The 17,066-nt window shown below is 55.0% G+C and overlaps 1 protein-coding gene across 3 annotated transcripts in view; it reads left to right on the top strand.

The window, feature by feature from the left end:
* MPPED1 (metallophosphoesterase domain containing 1) overlaps positions 1–17,066 on the top strand; it is a 74,531-nt gene that overhangs the window by 39,363 nt on the left and 18,102 nt on the right. For all 3 annotated transcript variants that reach the window (XM_032346015.1, XM_032346016.1, XM_032346017.1), the window contains exon 4: positions 11,111–11,336. In XM_032346015.1, coding sequence (XP_032201906.1) covers positions 11,111–11,336 — 226 coding nt within the window. The remainder of the gene's footprint in view (positions 1–11,110; positions 11,337–17,066) is intronic.

Raw genomic sequence — 17,066 nt, 5'->3', positions numbered from 1 at the left:
AGGCGAAGACCTGCTTGGCCAGATTTGAACCTGGCTGCCAGAGTAATCCCAGTACGTAAATGCTCAGGATATCGGAGGTACCAACCACTTAAGGTTTTCTGCCGTTTTTGTCTTTCAGTTGGTCTTAGGTGTGCCTTGGTTTGATTTGGGTCTAGGTTTTGAACAACAGGCAGAGCAAGTGAGAGGTCAGGCTACCCCTGGAGAGAATTAGGAAGTGGGCAAGGAGCCCCTGGCCTCCTGTTGCCTTTTTATTTAAGTTTTATTTGCATTAAAGTAATATGTATACATAGTCATAATGTGATAAGAGGCTTATGATGAGACCAGCAGTCCTCTCTCCAGGCCCCTCCTCAGTCCCGATTTCCATTCCCCAGGTAATCTTGGTAGATTTTATTACCAGGGTGTCTCTAAGTAACAACCTTTTATGACTATCTTTTATTTTCCAATTTTAGATGTTACTCCTAATTTCTTACAATTAAAAATGTAGATTTAGAGGGGCGCCTGGGTGGCTCAGTGGGTTAAAGCCTCTGCCTTTGGCTCAGGTCATGATCCCAGGGTCCTGGGATCGAGCCCCGCGTCGGACTCTCTGCTCAGCAGGGAGCCTGCTTCCCCCTCTCTCTCTGCCTGCCTTTCTGCCTACTTGTGATCTCTGTCTGTCAAATAAATAAATAAAATCTTTAAAAAATGTAGATTTAGAGACACAGCCACTCCACCCATCTACGCATATCTCTTCTCCTGTCTTTTTAATATTGTTCTAAGACAGTTTTAGGTTAAATATTGGTTGTGCAACTTGTTGTGTTTCCTAAAGTAGTCAATTGTTTTGTGTGCTTGCTTGTTTTCTGTGTACCCATCATGGTTCATTCCTGTGTCCTGCAGAGGTTTTTGTGTTTTGTTTTTTAAGGAATTTATTTATTTATTACAGAGAGAGAGAATATGAGTGGAGGGGAGGGGTAGAGGCAGGTAGAGAAGCAGGCTTTCTGCTGAGCAGAGAGGCTGATGTGAGCTTGATCCCAAGACCCTGAGATTATGACCTGAGCCGAAGGCAGCTGCTTAACCACTGAACCACCCAGGCACACCCCTCCCCCCCCCTCCCCAGCCGCCCCACCACAGTATGATGAGCTGTGCTAAGCCATCTTCTGGTTCCTTTTTCTCATTTTCCCTTGAGCCTCTGACCCCAGGTGGTCTGGACTGTTGATCCTGCATACAGCCTTCATCCTGGAGTCTCTTCCTGTCTTCCATCCTGGAGCCTCTGGTTCTTCCACCCCGTGGCTTCCTTGTTTTTGGTTTACTCCCTCATTTTGGTGGAACACACCCTCCAGTAGTCTTCTGAGAAGGAGTGCAGTAAATAAGGTAGGCAAAGTAGGCAAACTTGCATGTCAGAAAAAGTCCTTACTCTGCCCTCAATCTTGACTGATCATTTGCCTAGCTATAGAATTCCAGGGCGGCACCCCATTTTCCCTCAGGATTGGGAAGGCACTGCTCCAAAAACGTTCTCATCACTTTGGGTGTAGCCAGGGATAACCCCACTCTTGTTTGTATACCTCACCCTTAGTGTCTGAGCTCTCTTGTTTCTGGGCAGTGTGCCTTGGTTGTGAGTCTTTTTTCATTCATCTTTCTGGGAACTTGGGCAACCTTTTTAATGGTGCAAACTTTGCCTTTTAATCCTGGAATATTTTCTCATATTCTTATATTTTTAAAAGTTTCCCTCTTCTCTTTTATCTGTGACATCTCCTTCTACAACCCATACAATTGATTTTTGTATCTTTTCTTGCCTGGCACTCATGTCATTGTCTTTTTGTTTCAGTCTCTGAGAGATTTTCTTAACTTTATCTTCCCACTCTTTAACCCAATTTTTAAAATGCTGCTACGATTTTATTTCTTTTGTGAAGAGCACCCTTCTAGAATTTCATGGGTGCAATCTCTTCTATTATCTCACTGAGGGTGTTAATTATGTATTAAGTTATTTCTCCTGCATCAGTCCCATTTTCTCCAATTTCCTTTCTTCTGCTTGTTTTGGTCTCTGAGTCCATGTTCAGCCTGGAGGTTTCCCTCCCAGCTCCGAGGATCGTGTGTGTGTGTGTGTGTGTGTGTGTGTGTGTGTGTGTGTGTGTGTAGGGGGCAGCTTGCCATGATGGGGACCTGGCCATCTCCTTGGCAGAACCCCCTATATCTGTGTCTGTAGGTTTCCCTCCTGGCCCTGTCTTTCTCCCCAGAGAGGGGTTCCCCGTTTGCAAGCCTGGCTCCCAGGATTTGCAAGCTGAGTGAGGAAGGGACCTGGGGTCTCCAAAGTCACCATGTTTATGCTTTGTATGTTTATGCACTGTATCTTCCTCTGGGTCAGCCCCCACCTTGCTGCCCATCCTCCCTCTGGCTTGATGGTCCCTAAATAGGGTTCTTCAGAGCTGATATTTTCCCTTGAAACGAAACCCTCTTCTTCTGTGGAGACTAGCAGGAAAGAGCCTGGTTCCCTGAGTGGGTGTGATGGGGAAGGGCTCCAGACCCACTTGCTCCTACAAGTTCTAGGTCAACCACACACCTGGGTCTGAGCCTCTGGGGCCTCTGGGCACAGCTGTTTTGGCTTCCTGTGACACCCCCTCCCACAGCCCTTCCCTTCTCCTCCCCCAACCCTCTCCCAAGGCTTTGGTTTCAGTTTTTTCTGCTCAGCGCAGCCAGTCCACTCATCCATCCCTCCAGCTCCCAAACCTTTGTCCTTGGAGGGTCGTGCCTTTTTGATTGCTTTACTGTTAATGTCCTGGGATGTCAGCAACAAGTAGAGGGACATGCACTTTCAGATGCCATTTCAGTGAAAGTGTCCTTTTGGCCCCACTGTCTTACCCTATGACACGGCCGGCGGGGAGCCCCCACCCCAGCATTGCTCACACACATGCCTGGAAGGTCTCGGAGAGCTGAAAGGGCTCTCCGAAGGTCAAGACCTGCGCATCCCCTCCTCGTGGAACACGGAGTAACAGGACGCACAGCTTCTGGAGGCCGCCACCTGACGGGCTGGTCGTGTCTTAATGATCATCGGTCCCATTCATGGCAATTAGCTTTACGTTCCAGAACATCCTTCGAGGACTGGGTGGGCGACCTTCGGTGGGTCATTGACCCCTCTGACCCTCATCATCTGTCCTGCTGGGTGATAATACCTCATGGATTCAGTGAATGTGTGTGATGCTCCAGGGCTGGGCGCGAAAGAGGAAACGGGCAGGTCCCAGGAGGGTGCCCAGGCCGGTGGCGGAAGCAAGAGCACTGGCTGGGCAGGCTGGGAGCCTGTGTAGGGCGAGTGGAACTGGAGTGGCCTCAGAAAGAAGGGCAGGGAGGGGTCCCAGGTGGTTGGAAGAGCAGGAGAAAAAGACAGGAGGCCTCCAGCGGCCGAGGCAGCATGGACAGGGCAGGGCAGGGCAGGGCAGGGATGGGCATGTTGTGCAAGACGAGGTCAGGGCACCAACAGGGCCTGGCCCAGAGGGGGCGCCACAACCCCAAGCGCTGAATGTGACCAGCCTGGCCCCTACCTAAGACCCCAGGTCTTTCTCCAACACCTTTGCACACGTGTGTCCTTCCAGGCTGTGGCTTCCTGGGAGGTTCCTGCGAAATCTTTCTGGTGGCATCTGGCCTTCTTTTCGGGAGGTGGGATGCAGAGACGTTTTGGCTGTCCCTTTGAGCCTGAAGTCACTCTACAGTGGTAGTTGGCCCAGGCATTTAAAGATGATTAGGACTGAATGTTCCTGTTTTTAAAACATTTCCCAGGAAAAACAAATGTTTGAAAGTTAAACATTTTGGCTATTAGGATGGAGCAGAAGAAAAATTGCATTTGCCTTTTAAATATGGGCACCAGCGCTCAGTCGGGAATCCAGAACCCTTCCGTGCTGGACCGCGGGCCAGGCAGGGATGGTGGCAGGCCCTACCTGCAGGTCGGTGTGGGGCCCACTGTCCCAGGACGAGTCCTTCCCGCCTTGGGTGCCTGCACACCCAGCTCTGGGCAGGTTGACCTGCCAGCAGACCCCAGGCGGTGACCTCCCCTCCCTAGCCCTCTGTCCTCATCTTCATTTTCCCGGCTAACGTTTCTGGACTGGATCAGCTCTCATCCAGGTTGAATCCACATGTCTGTGACTTTCCATATTCTGATGCTCTGACATCTTGGGGCCTTGCTGAGCCTGGAGGCATGGGCTCTTCCAGGGTTAACCAGTTCTAGAGAGAGAGTAAAAGGACCCACCTCTGACCATGCCTTTCCTATACAAACCAACCCACTCAGAGCCTCTGCCTCCACCCCCACCCCACTCCTTTATAGGCTCTCTGGCTCTCAGCTCCCACCTGGGCTCCCAGTCGCCCCAGGCACCCAGGCACCCAACAGGTGGGGGCAGCCCCTGGGCCCCCAAATCTGCCAGAATTGTCTAGCCTAGCCAGTCCTAAACTCACTTACCCTGCCTCCCTGTCTTGTCCCTTGGAAACCACAACAAGGTTCTGGTCCAGGTTTCTTCTTCACGCCCTCTGCCTCCTGACCCACTCTGGCTTCCCCATGCGGCCAGTAGGGCCCTGAATGCCGCCCGTGTTTAGGGATCTGGAAGTATAAACTCCCTCATTCGTGACAGTCATTTCCATTCTGTGCATCTTACTTACACCTGAATTAAACAAATCCTGGAGTAAGCACAGCACAGGTGCTTTGCAATCTTCCTAGTGTGCTTCTTGCAAGACACTGAAGCTCAGAGAAGTGAGTTTTCACCCCAGGCCAATCAGCCAGTAGGTGGAAATAGGATTCAGGCTTTTTGGGCTCCATGGTGAGCCCCTCTGTGGCTAGACTTCCTCTTACCTGGGGAGCTGTGGGAATCTAGAAGCATTGACTGTAAAATGTAAATTGCCTATGACACCGCCTTGCACTAGGAAACGCTCACATCAGGACAAGAGAAAACAAATTTTGCAGGCACAGCCGCTGTGCGTGTTCCTGTCCCTGGGCTCCAGTCCCTGGCCCAGGCACGCGTCTTCAGACCTCTCCTGCCTGTTGCAGCTTCATGCAGAGCCTCGCATCCCTTGGCACTGCTGGCCCGTGTCCTGCGTTTGTGCTTGGCTGTGCGAGTCCACCCCAAGCACTAACGCGCCCGAGGTGTGTCGAGACCTACCGGAGACTCAAAGCAGAGTCGTGGGGCTTGCTCCCTCTCAGTGTGATTCTAGACCGTGTGCCATACCCGGAAGCCTGCTAATGTGAGTCTCCCAGACACTGGCAAGTGTTTAAACACAGAACTGTCAAAGATGTACTAAAAATGCAATCAGAGATCGTTACGCCGTCTCTTTATTCCATCCCCCTCTGCTGTGTTCTGTGAGATGGGAATGGGTGGGAAAAGCCATAAGTGGGCATTTTCCTGATTGTCGCTGCATTTAGAGAACACTAAAACTCTGCCGGGCTCCATGCGCCGCTCCAGGAATGGCATAGATTATAGAGAAGCTGCACAGATCTTGTTGAATTTAACGGATTATGCAGTTTGGAGGCAGCACTTTCTGTTCGATGGGATGGATAAGCGTGAGCAAAAAGGAATTGTAGCCCTTCGGAAGGAGATTAATCTTGGAAGCAAAATTGTAGCCCTTCGGAAGTAGATTAGTCTTGGAAGCACAAGTGTAGCCCTTCGGAAGGAGGTTAGTCTTGGAAGCACAAGTGTAGCCCTTCGGAAGGAGGTTAGTCTTGGAAGCACAAGTGTAGCCCTTCGGAAGGAGGTTAGTCTTGGAAGCACAAGTGTAGCCCTTCGGAAGGAGGTTAGTCTTGGAAGCACAAGTGTAGCCCTTCGGAAGGAGGTTAGTCTTGGAAGCACAAGTGTAGCCCTCCGGAAGGAGGTTAGTCTTGGAAGCACAAGTGTAGCCCTCCGGAAGGAGGTTAGTCTTGGAAGCACAAGTGTAGCCCTCCGGAAGGAGGTTAGTCTTGGAAGCACAAGTGTAGCCCTTCGGAAGGAGGTTAGTCTTGGAAGCACAAGTGTAGCCCTTCGGAAAGAGGTTAGTCTTGGAAGCACAACTGTAGCCCTTCGGAAGGAGGTTAGTCTTGGAAGCACAAGTGTAGCCCTTCGGAAGGAGATTAGTCTTGGAAGCACAAAGTAGCAGAGGTTGGCATTTGTGTCCGTCTGTGAGCCCCGAGCGCCGTGCACACTTGCTGCCTTGTGGCATCTGTATGTGGATGCGTATCTATTAGGATATATACAGCAAGTGGAAAGTTCAAATGCTATGGTCATCCTCTACTGCTCAGCTGACTCGTACCTAATGGTCCTTTTACTACCAACAAATCCATGGCTAGCAAATGCCAGGAACTCAGATAATCTGGTCGAGAAGAAAGGAAGCGTTTAGGGAGAGGGTCTGAGCATTGCAGAATACACAGGTAGGACAACACCCAGCATTCTGGAAGCAGGGCTGGTTTCCTTGAGGTCTTGGGGCTTCTCAAGGATCAGGTTGGGAGATCAGCCCCCTGCCCAGGACCTAACCAGCCTGTCACGCCCATGCTTAGCTCCTCCCACCTGTCATGCCCATGCTTAGCTCCTCCCACCTGTCACGCCCATGCTTAGCTCCTCCCACCTGTCCTCCTCTTTTTCCTGTCCACAGCGCATCAGGCGTGTCCCGGGAGAGGCTGGTGTGGCCGCTGTCCAGCACTCCCGAGGCGGGAAAGCAGGGGTTCTCGTCCTGGCTCTCCACTGTCTCGCTGTGTGACCTCAGGCAGTTCCGTCCCCTCTCTGATCTCCAGTTTCCCCCTCCGTTTGCTCTGTGGTGTGGATGGAACCCCTGTGTGCCACTTCTGGGACTGAACTCATGACTGAGTCTTATCGATCAAAGTGTCCCTGACGGTGTCTCTCTAGGGTCTGGAACAGGGGGTGGGGGGTGGTATTACAATGGGGCCCAGCCGCCAGCGAGAAAGCAAGTTTCTGGTTTGATGGGATTTTTGGGTAGGCTGACTGGATTCTTTGCTTCTGAGGGGCCGACAAGGGGAGGTGGGTAAGAAAAACCACGGGGACCCATCTGTCCCCTCTCTCAGCTTCACCTGCTGCAGAAAAGTCCCTCTCCCGGTGTTCAGGCCCTTCCGGCACTTTGTCAGGCAGGTGCTTCCCTCACGTACTGGGCGGCTCCCCTGCAGGCCAGCCCGCTTCCCTGCCGCTGGGAAGGACCAAGGGAACAGCATTAATTTCCTCTGTGTGCTGGAGACTTTGCATTCATCTCATCTTTTTACCTACAAAGCCCCTCCCAGTTACCCAGTCACCAAGGTCCACAAACTCTCCCCTGCTTCACAGCACAGACAGAGGCAGAGGAAGGCAGAAGCCAAGCAAGAAAGCCTGTGCCGGTTGCTCAGGGACATTTTATCCACAGTCAAGCTGGTAAGAGCTTCAGGATCATGGGAACACCTGGAAGCTAAGGCAGCCTTGGGCTGTAACAACAGAGATAGCAGTTCTAGAATAGAGGAGGGGACTTCTCGACACCACTCCAGGATGGTCAGTCCATTCCAGAGCTTTAGTTCCGGCTCTCTGACCGCCATCTGGGAGAGAGCAGGTCTAATCGGAGAAGATTCAAAGATGGACATTGAGCGTTGGGGGGCGCGGAGGCACATGGGTCTGAAAACATGCTCTGTTGGGACAGTTGGAGAAATGGTTTGGAGGAAAGGTGAGGGGACCCAGGAGTTGGAGGTCGGTTGGGGTAAAGAAGGCAGGCAGAGTTATCCCAGGATGGATAGATTGATTAATAAATACATTCAGCCATTTCTCCCCACCCACCCATTCATCCATGGTCTGTCCATCTCTCTCCGTCCATCCTTCAACCCGCCACCCACCCGCACACTCACTAGGAGGCACTGGGCATGATGGTTTGGGGTGCCAGTTCTGGGTGAGTTTGGTGAGGCCAAGCCCCAAGGTCTACCAAGTGCCCAGTGCCGTCTGCGGTTACCAGTCCCCTCATTAGTGATTTAGGTAAACTTGGGTAACTTCTCTGAGCCTTGCTTTTCCCAGATGGAAAATGGGGGTAGTTCTGCTTTGGTGCCTGTGATGGTTATACGCAGCTGGCGAGTTGCCAGGTCCAAGTGACCATCCAGAGAGGTATGTCTGTGGTTGGACGTCCAGCTCAGAGGGGCACGGTGCCGAGCCATCGGTGTGTTTGCCAATGGACGTGCCCCCTGCCTCTGAGCCACGTGGCACCTGCTTCTCAGGGAGAGCCCAGACAGTATTTGAGGGTATCAGGCATCAGGTTGTTGCTCCCGTCCACACCTGGCTTTTTGTGTACAGGAGCCTTGACCTCCATCCACTCCTCCCTGGGAGGGAAGAAGCCTCAGTTCCCTCCTCTGCGGAGGTGGGAGGAACAGGGCAGAGCTGACAGCTTCGTGCTCACTCCCCAGTCCCCGGTAGTCGGGAGCTGCAGAAATAAATGGAACCGTACAGTTGGAGTCATTTGTTAATTAGCTTAAGTAACACCCCCAGTCAGAGACAGGACGTAAATACATTAGTGTGGCTCCCCCCGCCGGGGCGGGCTCAGACTGGGACGGATGGGTGACGTGAAGTCGAAACGCAGAGTCAGAGCCGGAAGGCGGTGAGCAGAGGCCACCCCTCGTCCCCCGATTGCAGTGTGGGAAGGGGCTCAGCGAGCGCTCCCAGCTGACTCCGTGGCTTGGAGGCCTTGAAGGAGTCAGAGTCGCTGACCCAGAGATGCGGGATCAGCTGGACCAATGTCCTGCGGCCCCGCCCCTGCTCACCTGCTGTGGGACCTGGGCAGGTTCCTGGCCTGAGAGCCTCATGTCTCCAGCTACAGAGCGCATCTCGCATCTCGGAGAGCTCCATGGGGACTGGAGGGGTCGGCCTTTATCCGGGGTGCCTGGCCCCACGATGGGGTCCAGGAGATGGCAGTCTTCGCTGGGGTGTCCTCCACGACCCTTCCCCGGATGCTCAGGCCCCCGCAAAACTCCCCCCTCCCCTCCGGCAGCTGGAGCAGGGCCGCTGAGGTCTTCTCTCTCCGTGTGACCCTGTGATGCTGTCGGTGGCTTCATTTGCCAGATTTCTCCTGGGACCTGCCAGGGATGGGGCGAGTAAAGCAAACACGTCTCGTCCTGTACCTGCAGCTCTCTGGCTCAGCTTGGAGAACAGGCAGGTGCTCAGCACCTCTGGGCCGGGCCCAGCAGGGTGGGCACGTTGGGGAAGCAGAGCCTGGAGAGCCCAGACTGGCAGCACTGAGGGGCGGGGGCCTGCAGGGAGTGGGCGGTTCCTCAAAATGAATGGCTGTGGGTTGGGTGTGGGTCCTAGGGACAGGTGGGGAGTGGGGCAAACAGATATCAGCTTCCTGTCTGAGGGAGGCACAGATACTCAGCCCTTGTCTGGGCCAGAGGCATGAAATTTTAAAATTGATTCATCAATTTTTAGAAAACAAAGAATGGCATTTTTGGGGGGGACTTTTTGCATTTTTTACATTGGCAACCAGATTCAAATAGAAAAGTTATGCCAAACAAAATGTGCCTGTGGGTAGGTCTGGTCTGCAAGCGGTGGCGCAGAGAAGCTGACACTGTGGATACCAAGGGCCGTGCGTTTCTGTTCAGTGTCTTGCAAAACCCCAGAGCGGTTTGCCTGCTTTATAGTGGGGAAACTGAGGCAACCAGCTGGTGAGTGGCCGAGCTGGGCCTGGGGCCCTGGCCATAGAGCTAGTCATTGTCTCAGGGCTCCTAGAATGATAAATGCCAAGGAGGAGAAAACCTGTTTTCTCAAGAGAAACCTCTTTTCTCAAACCTGTGAAGGATTCTGGGGTGCCTGGAGAGGCACCGTGGGCAAGATTACGGTTTTCTGCCAGTTTTGCAGAAAACTTCTGTCTTGCTCCCTTCCCTACTCCGGGGCTGGGCTGAGACTCAGATGGCCCTCGGGCAGCGGTTTGCCAAGGCCGCAGAGCTCAAGACCAGACAGGATGTGTAGGTCCTGGTTTCAGGGGTGGGGCCAGGGCGGGAAGAGAGAAGGTTCCAGCTACATCTGGACTCTATTGTTCCTTTGTAATTTGAATACAATAGTTGTAGTTACGGTGCCCAAAACATTGTTGTGTTATTGTTTATCATTCTCACGACTTACTGTTTGCCCGAAAGGCTCGCCCTGCCTCTTCCCGGAGCTCACACAGGGCTGGGAAGAGCACACTTCTTCCTGGAGCACCTGTTGGGAGCCAAGTCTGACTGCATGTCTGTCCCATCTGATCTGATATTGGGAGCATCAGGACTCAGTAAGGCATATATATGGTCCTTAGACGTTGGGGCATTTCTGGAATTGGGTTCTCGACAGAACATTCACGGGGCAGAAGATCCAGAGTTTCATGTCACAGGCCAGGGCAGGAAGGCCCGGCTGTTCCTGGACTGTGTTCCCCTGGGAAGCCAGTCACAAGGCAGGGTCTCCATGAAGTTCAAGGGGCCAGAAAGGTCCGTAGCCCCCAGGAAGGGGCATTCCCCGGGCACATCCACCTTGACCAGAGGGGAAACTGAGGCTCAGAAAGGTTGAGTGACTTGCTTATTTGAGGGGTGACGGTGTGGGAGAATGGCCTGGGCTCTGCACCGAGCCAGGCTGGAAGGACCTGCTGCTGATTCAGCCTGTGGTCTGCGTAGACGGCTTTGTTTGGGTTGCACTTGGCTTGGACAGTCAGGTTGGGCCTTTCCCCAAGTGGGGGGTCTCCAGAGGTTTCACACAGGCTCTGCGAGGAACTTGTGCTTCTTGCTGGAGCGTGGAGGCTCCTGAGTCAGGCCCCCCTGCGTGGTCCATGGCCTGGGACAGTGAGGCTGGGGACCAGGCCTGGAGGCCTGGGGCAGGGTCTCCTCTCAGGGGAAAAGTGGCCTAGACAAAGGAGCCATTGGAGGCAGTCAAGTCCTGAAGGTGAGGCCAGGGGCCCGGAGGCAGCGGTGCAGGTTCCTCGTGCTGGCCTGGGTCTGGTGGCCTGTCACTTAGCTGCCGCCAGAACAGGAAGGCTTCAGGGAGGAGGAAGAGCCCGGTGGCTGCCACCTCTGAGCCGAGGGCACTGATGGGGTAGCGAGCAGCTGGTGCTGCTCCCCCAGGGGATTCCGGAGGCTCTCGCCCGCCACCCTCGCCTGGCTGGGGGGTGGCTCTCAGCCAGCCCACAGCAGGGCGCTGCGTGTCTCTGTCCATCCCTGCAGGCAGCCTGCCCTACGAGTACAAGATCGTGATTGCCGGCAACCACGAGCTGACGTTCGACCAGGAATTCATGGCTGACCTCATCAAGCAGGACTTTTACTACTTCCCGTCCGTGTCGAAGCTGAAGCCGGAGAACTACGAGAACGTGCAGTCCCTGCTGACCAACTGTGTCTACCTGCAGGACTCGGAGGTCACCGTGCGGGGCTTCCGCATCTACGGCTCGCCGTGGTGAGTGCGCCCTGAGCGCCTTCCTGACCTCGGCTGGGGGGCTGGGGGAGCGGGGACTGAAGGCGCAGAGGGAAGTGGGACTGGGAGAAGCACGGGGAGTTCCAGACCCCAGCCCTCCTCATACCCCAGCGTGGCCCCCGGCCAGTCATGGCTGCTCTCTGAGCCTTGGTTTCCGCATAAATAGCTGGTAAGTCGTCATATCACCTGTGTCCTCTGTGCTGTCTGTCTCACACACAGATGGCTGCTGTTCTCTGTGAGGAGGCACAGAGAGTGTGGATCTTGCCAAATGTCACACAGCCAGGAAGGGGCAAAACTGGGATTAAACCCAGGCACTCTGGTTCCAGAACGCCTTCTCTCAACTAATTCTGTATGCTAGGACTCTCCCCGTTGCCCATGTCCCCTGGCATACACCAAGCGTGCCTGGGTGAGGGGTGACGAGTGATCAGCCAGGCTGAGGAACAGCTGTGGGGATTTTCATGGAAGGCCAAAACCTGGTTTTCTGTGTCAGGGATGAGAGTTGCTTCACTCACGAGTACACATCAAGTTCTTACTCTCTGTTGGGCCTCAGAATCCTCAGGCCTCATCCCTGGCTCAGTGGGGATCATGGTGAGAACGAGTCATGACTCTTCTGTGTGATGGTCCATGTGTCCTTCAGAGCCCTGGTGATAATGGTGGTGATAGTGATGGGGTGATGGTTGTGATGGCCATTGTAGTGGTGATGATGGTGGTGGTGATGGTGGTGATGATGATGGTGGTGATGATGGTGATGATGATGGTGGTGATGGTGATGGTGGTAATGATGATGGTGATGATGGTGGTGATGGTGGTGATGATGATGGTGGTGATGATGGTGATGATGATGGTGGTGATGGTGATGGTGGTAATGATGATGGTGATGATGGTGGTGATGGTGGTGATGGTGGTGATGGTGATGGTGGTGATGGTGGTGATGGTGATGGTGGTGACGGTGGTGATGATGATGGTGGTGATATTGGTGATAATTAAGATGATGGTGATGACTGTGCTCACTTCAGCAGCACATATACTAAGAAGATGGTGATGACGGTGATGGTGATGATGGTGACCTTGATGGTGGTGGTTGTGATGGTGATGGTGGTAGGCAGCAAATCATTCCTGAGCAAATTCAGTAAGCCAGTCCCTGGGCTAAAGTCTCCGTAAGCATTGTTTCTAATTCTTACTCAGCCCTGAGCAGACCGATTTGGTGTCCTCGTTCTGTAGATGGACAGACCAAGTGGCCCTTAGGGGGCTTCGAGGTGGCAGTAGCCACAGAGTGCCAAGTGCTGGCAGGGTGAGGAGGGGACCAAGGAGGCTCCTTGGAGGAGGTGAAGTGACCTGAGCAGTGAGGGTGGAGGAGAGCTTTGCCGCTACGGAGCGGTCACAGCCTGACGCTGCACCACCAGAAGTGCACGCAGGGAGGCTGAGGGTTGATTTGGGGGCACAGGGGGACTGTCTGGGTGCAGGCACTTCGGGCAGAGCCGTTACCAGCACAGTGTGTCTGGGAAGCTCCTGTCTGGTGGATGCCATGTGGTGACACCTGGTGCCCAGAGGCTGCTGGCGGGTTTAGGACCTGGTTCCACCTCGCCAAGGCATCCTCATGAGGTGGCGGGAAGATGCGGGCTGTCCCGAGCCACGGGAGGAGCCTGCTGCCATCTCTTTGCTCCTCATCGTGTCTGGGGTCTTGATGATCTCTCCGGGGTCCTGATGATCAAGGACCCCGGGGCACTCGAGGACATGCTGAGCTCCGTGCCCAGGATGGGAGCAGAGAGGAGGCGGTGGCAGCGGCCCGCGGGCTGCTGCGGCCCACACGTGCAGAAGGGGTCCGGCAGGAAGGACTGTGAGGAACAAGAGGGAAGACAGGAGAAGAGGCCTTCAGGTACCAGACCAGGCAGCCTGGCCGGCATCTCCTTGCCCCGTGTTTTGAACACCGCCTTGTCCCTGCACGTCCACACACATACACAACACTTCAAAAAAATATTCTATTCTGTAAGAGTTAGTAGCGTGCTTTGGGAACCAAACAGTATCGGCTCAAATCTTGGCCTCACCTTTTATGGGCTGTGTGACCCTGGGCAAGTCACTTAACCTCTCTGTGTCCCAATTTCCTTCCCTGCAAAATGAGAGTGAGTGTGCACGTCCCACAGAAGGTGGTCGTGAAGGCGGCAGGAGGGGTTAGCTGGGCCTGGTGCCTGCACCCACAAACTCTCCGTGAACGGAGCCCCACTGCTGTTACATGCTGCAGGGACCAGCCTTCCAACTCGGTCTTGGCCAGAACCCAGAATGTGGCCTGGAGGACAAGCAAGGGATGGGGACTGGCAGATGTCACTCAGTGTCCATCCCCTTCCCCCACAGCGGCTCTGCGCACCCCTGTGGCTGGGGGCTGAACAAGCCCTTTGACAGCCTGCTCTCAGGCTCATGGGTGAGTCGAGGGCCAGGGAGTTGGACCAGCCCCGTGGCCCCCTCTGCCAGCTAGATGCCAAGGTCAGGTGCTCTGAGGCCTGAGTGAAGTCCAGCTGCTCTGTGCTCAGGCTGCCAGTGGTTCCTGCCTTCAGCTTTTGTGGTTCCCAGCCTGGACAGTTCTAGACCCTTTAGTTCCAGACTTTCCTGGGGACTTCCTATTTTCTTCTTGTCCTCTTTCTTGTCATCCTGGCTGGGGGTGCACCTACTGCCTGATGCCATGTGAAGCTCAGTACTGAGTATAGGAGTGGCAGGGGCTCAGGCCAGAGAAGGGACCCCAGGAGGCCCTGGTGAGGTCCAGGAGGGCTCCCTGTAGGAAGGGGGATTTGAACTGTGGTTTCTGCAAGTGGAGGAGGCAGGAGAAGAGCCATATTTCTGAGCCCCACTCCGTGCTCTTCTGGTTGCTGTTATGCAACCATCGATGCTGAGGTCTAAAGGGTACCTTGTCTGTGCTGCACATGCAGGCTGTGGGCCGGAGTGTCAGCAGCTGCCCTGGATTCGCTTGGGCCCCATCTGGGGCTGGGAGCGAGTGGGGAGAGTCACAGCAATAGCCTTGGGCCGGCGTTTGGTTAGTAAGGGAAGGGCTGTTCAAATTGGGATGCTATGAATATTTAGCTGTGTGACTTTGGGCAGGTGTCTTAGTCTCTCTGGTCCCTCTGTAGAGTGAGGAAATGATACTACCATGTTATAGTTGTGAAGTCCGTGTGGGCCCATCCAGATGAAGTCCTGGCCCAGACCAAGGCCCTGGAGGTTGGTTGCTCCCGCGTAGAGGTCGGGATGAGGTTAGCTCTACTCCAGCTGATACCTCGACAGCCCCTGAGGCAGGGCCAGGACTCTCCCATTTCACAGAAGGGCAAGTAGAGGTGCAGGTGGAGTGTGGCTTTAGACTGGTTGTCTAGACTCCTCGTCTGGACTCTTCCTGGTCCAGCATAGAGACCATTCAGCGTCCTTGTACAAAACCTACTTCACACCAGGACTGGAACAATGGGCTGTGTTCCTTGGTTCTCCAAAAACCCTTCTGGTGTGCCGAGACCTTACAGGCCCCACGAGCATGTTGAGGAGCTCATGGTCAGCTGCTAATTGCTTCATTCGTTTGTCAAGGCTTTATTGAATGCCACACACTGATCGAGGCCCTGGGGACAGGCTGAGAACCAGACAGGTGCAGCTCTGGCCTTCACGGGCTTTATGTCATCGTGGGAGATACATCAGCCACCAAATCCTTGATTCCATAGGGGCCAGGAGACGAGGGGTGGGAGCTGGGGTCAGAGAAGTCTTCCCCTGGGAGAGGGGCCGGACGCAAGCCGCTGTGCAGGGCTGGGGGCCGGGGGCTGGGGAAGCGTGTGCTAGGCATAGGGAACAGCTCAGGCAAAGGCCAGGAGCCTGGCAGGGCTGTGGGCATTCCGGAGGCTGATGCTCAGTGCTCAGGGCGTCACAGCTCCCTCTGCCTGTCACCCTGTGTCATCAACCTGCTGGGACCCTGCACAGCACAGCTGAGGTCCAAAAGGGACACAGGGCTCACACGTGCAGGCTGTCAGCCGAACACGCATTCCTTGCGTCCAGACACACCAGGGGCGCCCCCAGGCTCTGCCTCTCACTCCAGTCTGACCTGGTGAATCCTGTGTCTCCAAGCCTCGATGTCCCAAATGCATAAAGGGACACGCCCCTGCCAGGCTCCTCTGTGCTGTTCCCAGGTGATGCTGGCCCTCCGGACGGTGTTCACGGCCACAGCACCTCCTGGTCCCACTGCTGATTCTGCCTGGTGCGAGGGTTGTGCACCCCCCAGCTGTCTGCCGAGGCTCAGCAGCCCCGCGCCGCCCGCCCGGACATATGGCGGCTCATTAGCAGGGTAGCCCGGCCAAGCTGGTGGTAATTATTATGAAGTTCAGATGCTTGGGTTTCCCTTTCTTTTCCCTGCTCTCCACACACACACTATCACGGGGAGTACGGAGCTGCTCTCTCCAGCTTTAGAAGTGGAATCATAGCCGTGGGGGGATCGGGGGTTGAACAGAGCACTGGTCACGAGGGCCCGGATTACAATGGAGTCTGGAGCCTGTGGGCAGGGCTGACCCAGGTTGAGGGGCAGACCTGTTCGGTGTGACGGTAGCAGGCAGAGCAGGAGCAGCACAGAAGACAGTGACAGAAGGCAGGCTCTCATCAGTGCGGGAAGACCGTCCCACAGGCAGGAGCCCAGAAGAGCAGTGATATGACCTCACTGAGTGCTGAGCTGCCTGGCACAAGGGGTATGCAAGCACAGACCCACTGTGTTTGGGCTTGGCAGCTTCCCAGCCCCTCCCCGCTGACAGGGCCCCAGTTCCTCTGCTTGCATGGAAGGTCCCCCTGCAGAGGGAGGGTCCTGCATGCTCTTGGAGGCTAGACGGGCAGGGTGAGTCATCTCGGTGCTGTCCTTGGAGCAGCGGCATCATGCCCCAGCTGGCCTTGACGTGGAGGACTGTCCAGAACAAGCGAGGAAGGGGAAACAAAGCAAACCCGTGGGCAGCACGATTGGCCCTTCTAAGTGGTGTCACCGGGGGATGCTCTGCATGGGAGAGAATCCTTCCACATTTCCCTTGGTTCCCACGTTCTGAAGGCCACAAGGCCACCGTGTGCCCGGGCCCCTGCAGGACTCTGGAGATCCAGACGTGCATCAGGCCTGGCCCCGCCATGTGCGGGCTCGGGATGAGGGTGGTGGTGGCTGGGCGGGGGGGGCGGTTCCGTAACGGCCAACACCCCGTGCCGACCCAGCCATGGCCCAGGCAGTCTCCGGCCCCATGCTTGCCTACGTGTCCCCTTCGGTCCTTGCTCCAGCAGGACCCACAAGACACGGTCACACACACACCCAACTAGGCCTGGAGGCGCAGGTCACGGACCGTGTGATCTTTAGGGGAACCGCTAAACCGTCTATCAGAGCGGTGACGCGGATTCCTGTCCCCGGCGGGCCATCCGTCGCTGAGCATCCTGGCCGGCACTTGGTACGGTAGGACTTTTAAACCACGTCCGTTCTGCTGTGCTGGCCTCCCTGCGTGGTTCCGTTTGCATCCCCTGATGGCCAGGGACGCCGAGCATCTTTTGTCGGCCACTCGGGTGTCTTCTTTTGTGAACTGCTCATGTCTTTTGCCCATTGTTTTTTTAAAAAATGGGTGTCTGTCTTTTCTTACTGGTTCGTAGGGATTCTTCATGTATTGCGAATAGGAACTCTGTCGTAATATGACAAGTGGCTTTTTGTCCTCTGGGACTCTTTCCCCCAGGTGTGCCTTCAGA

The sequence above is a fragment of the Mustela erminea genome, chromosome 6 (genome assembly GCF_009829155.1).
Source record: "Mustela erminea isolate mMusErm1 chromosome 6, mMusErm1.Pri, whole genome shotgun sequence".
NCBI classification, from domain to species: Eukaryota; Metazoa; Chordata; class Mammalia; order Carnivora; family Mustelidae; genus Mustela; species Mustela erminea.
This window is presented reverse-complemented; position numbering and strand designations above follow the sequence as displayed.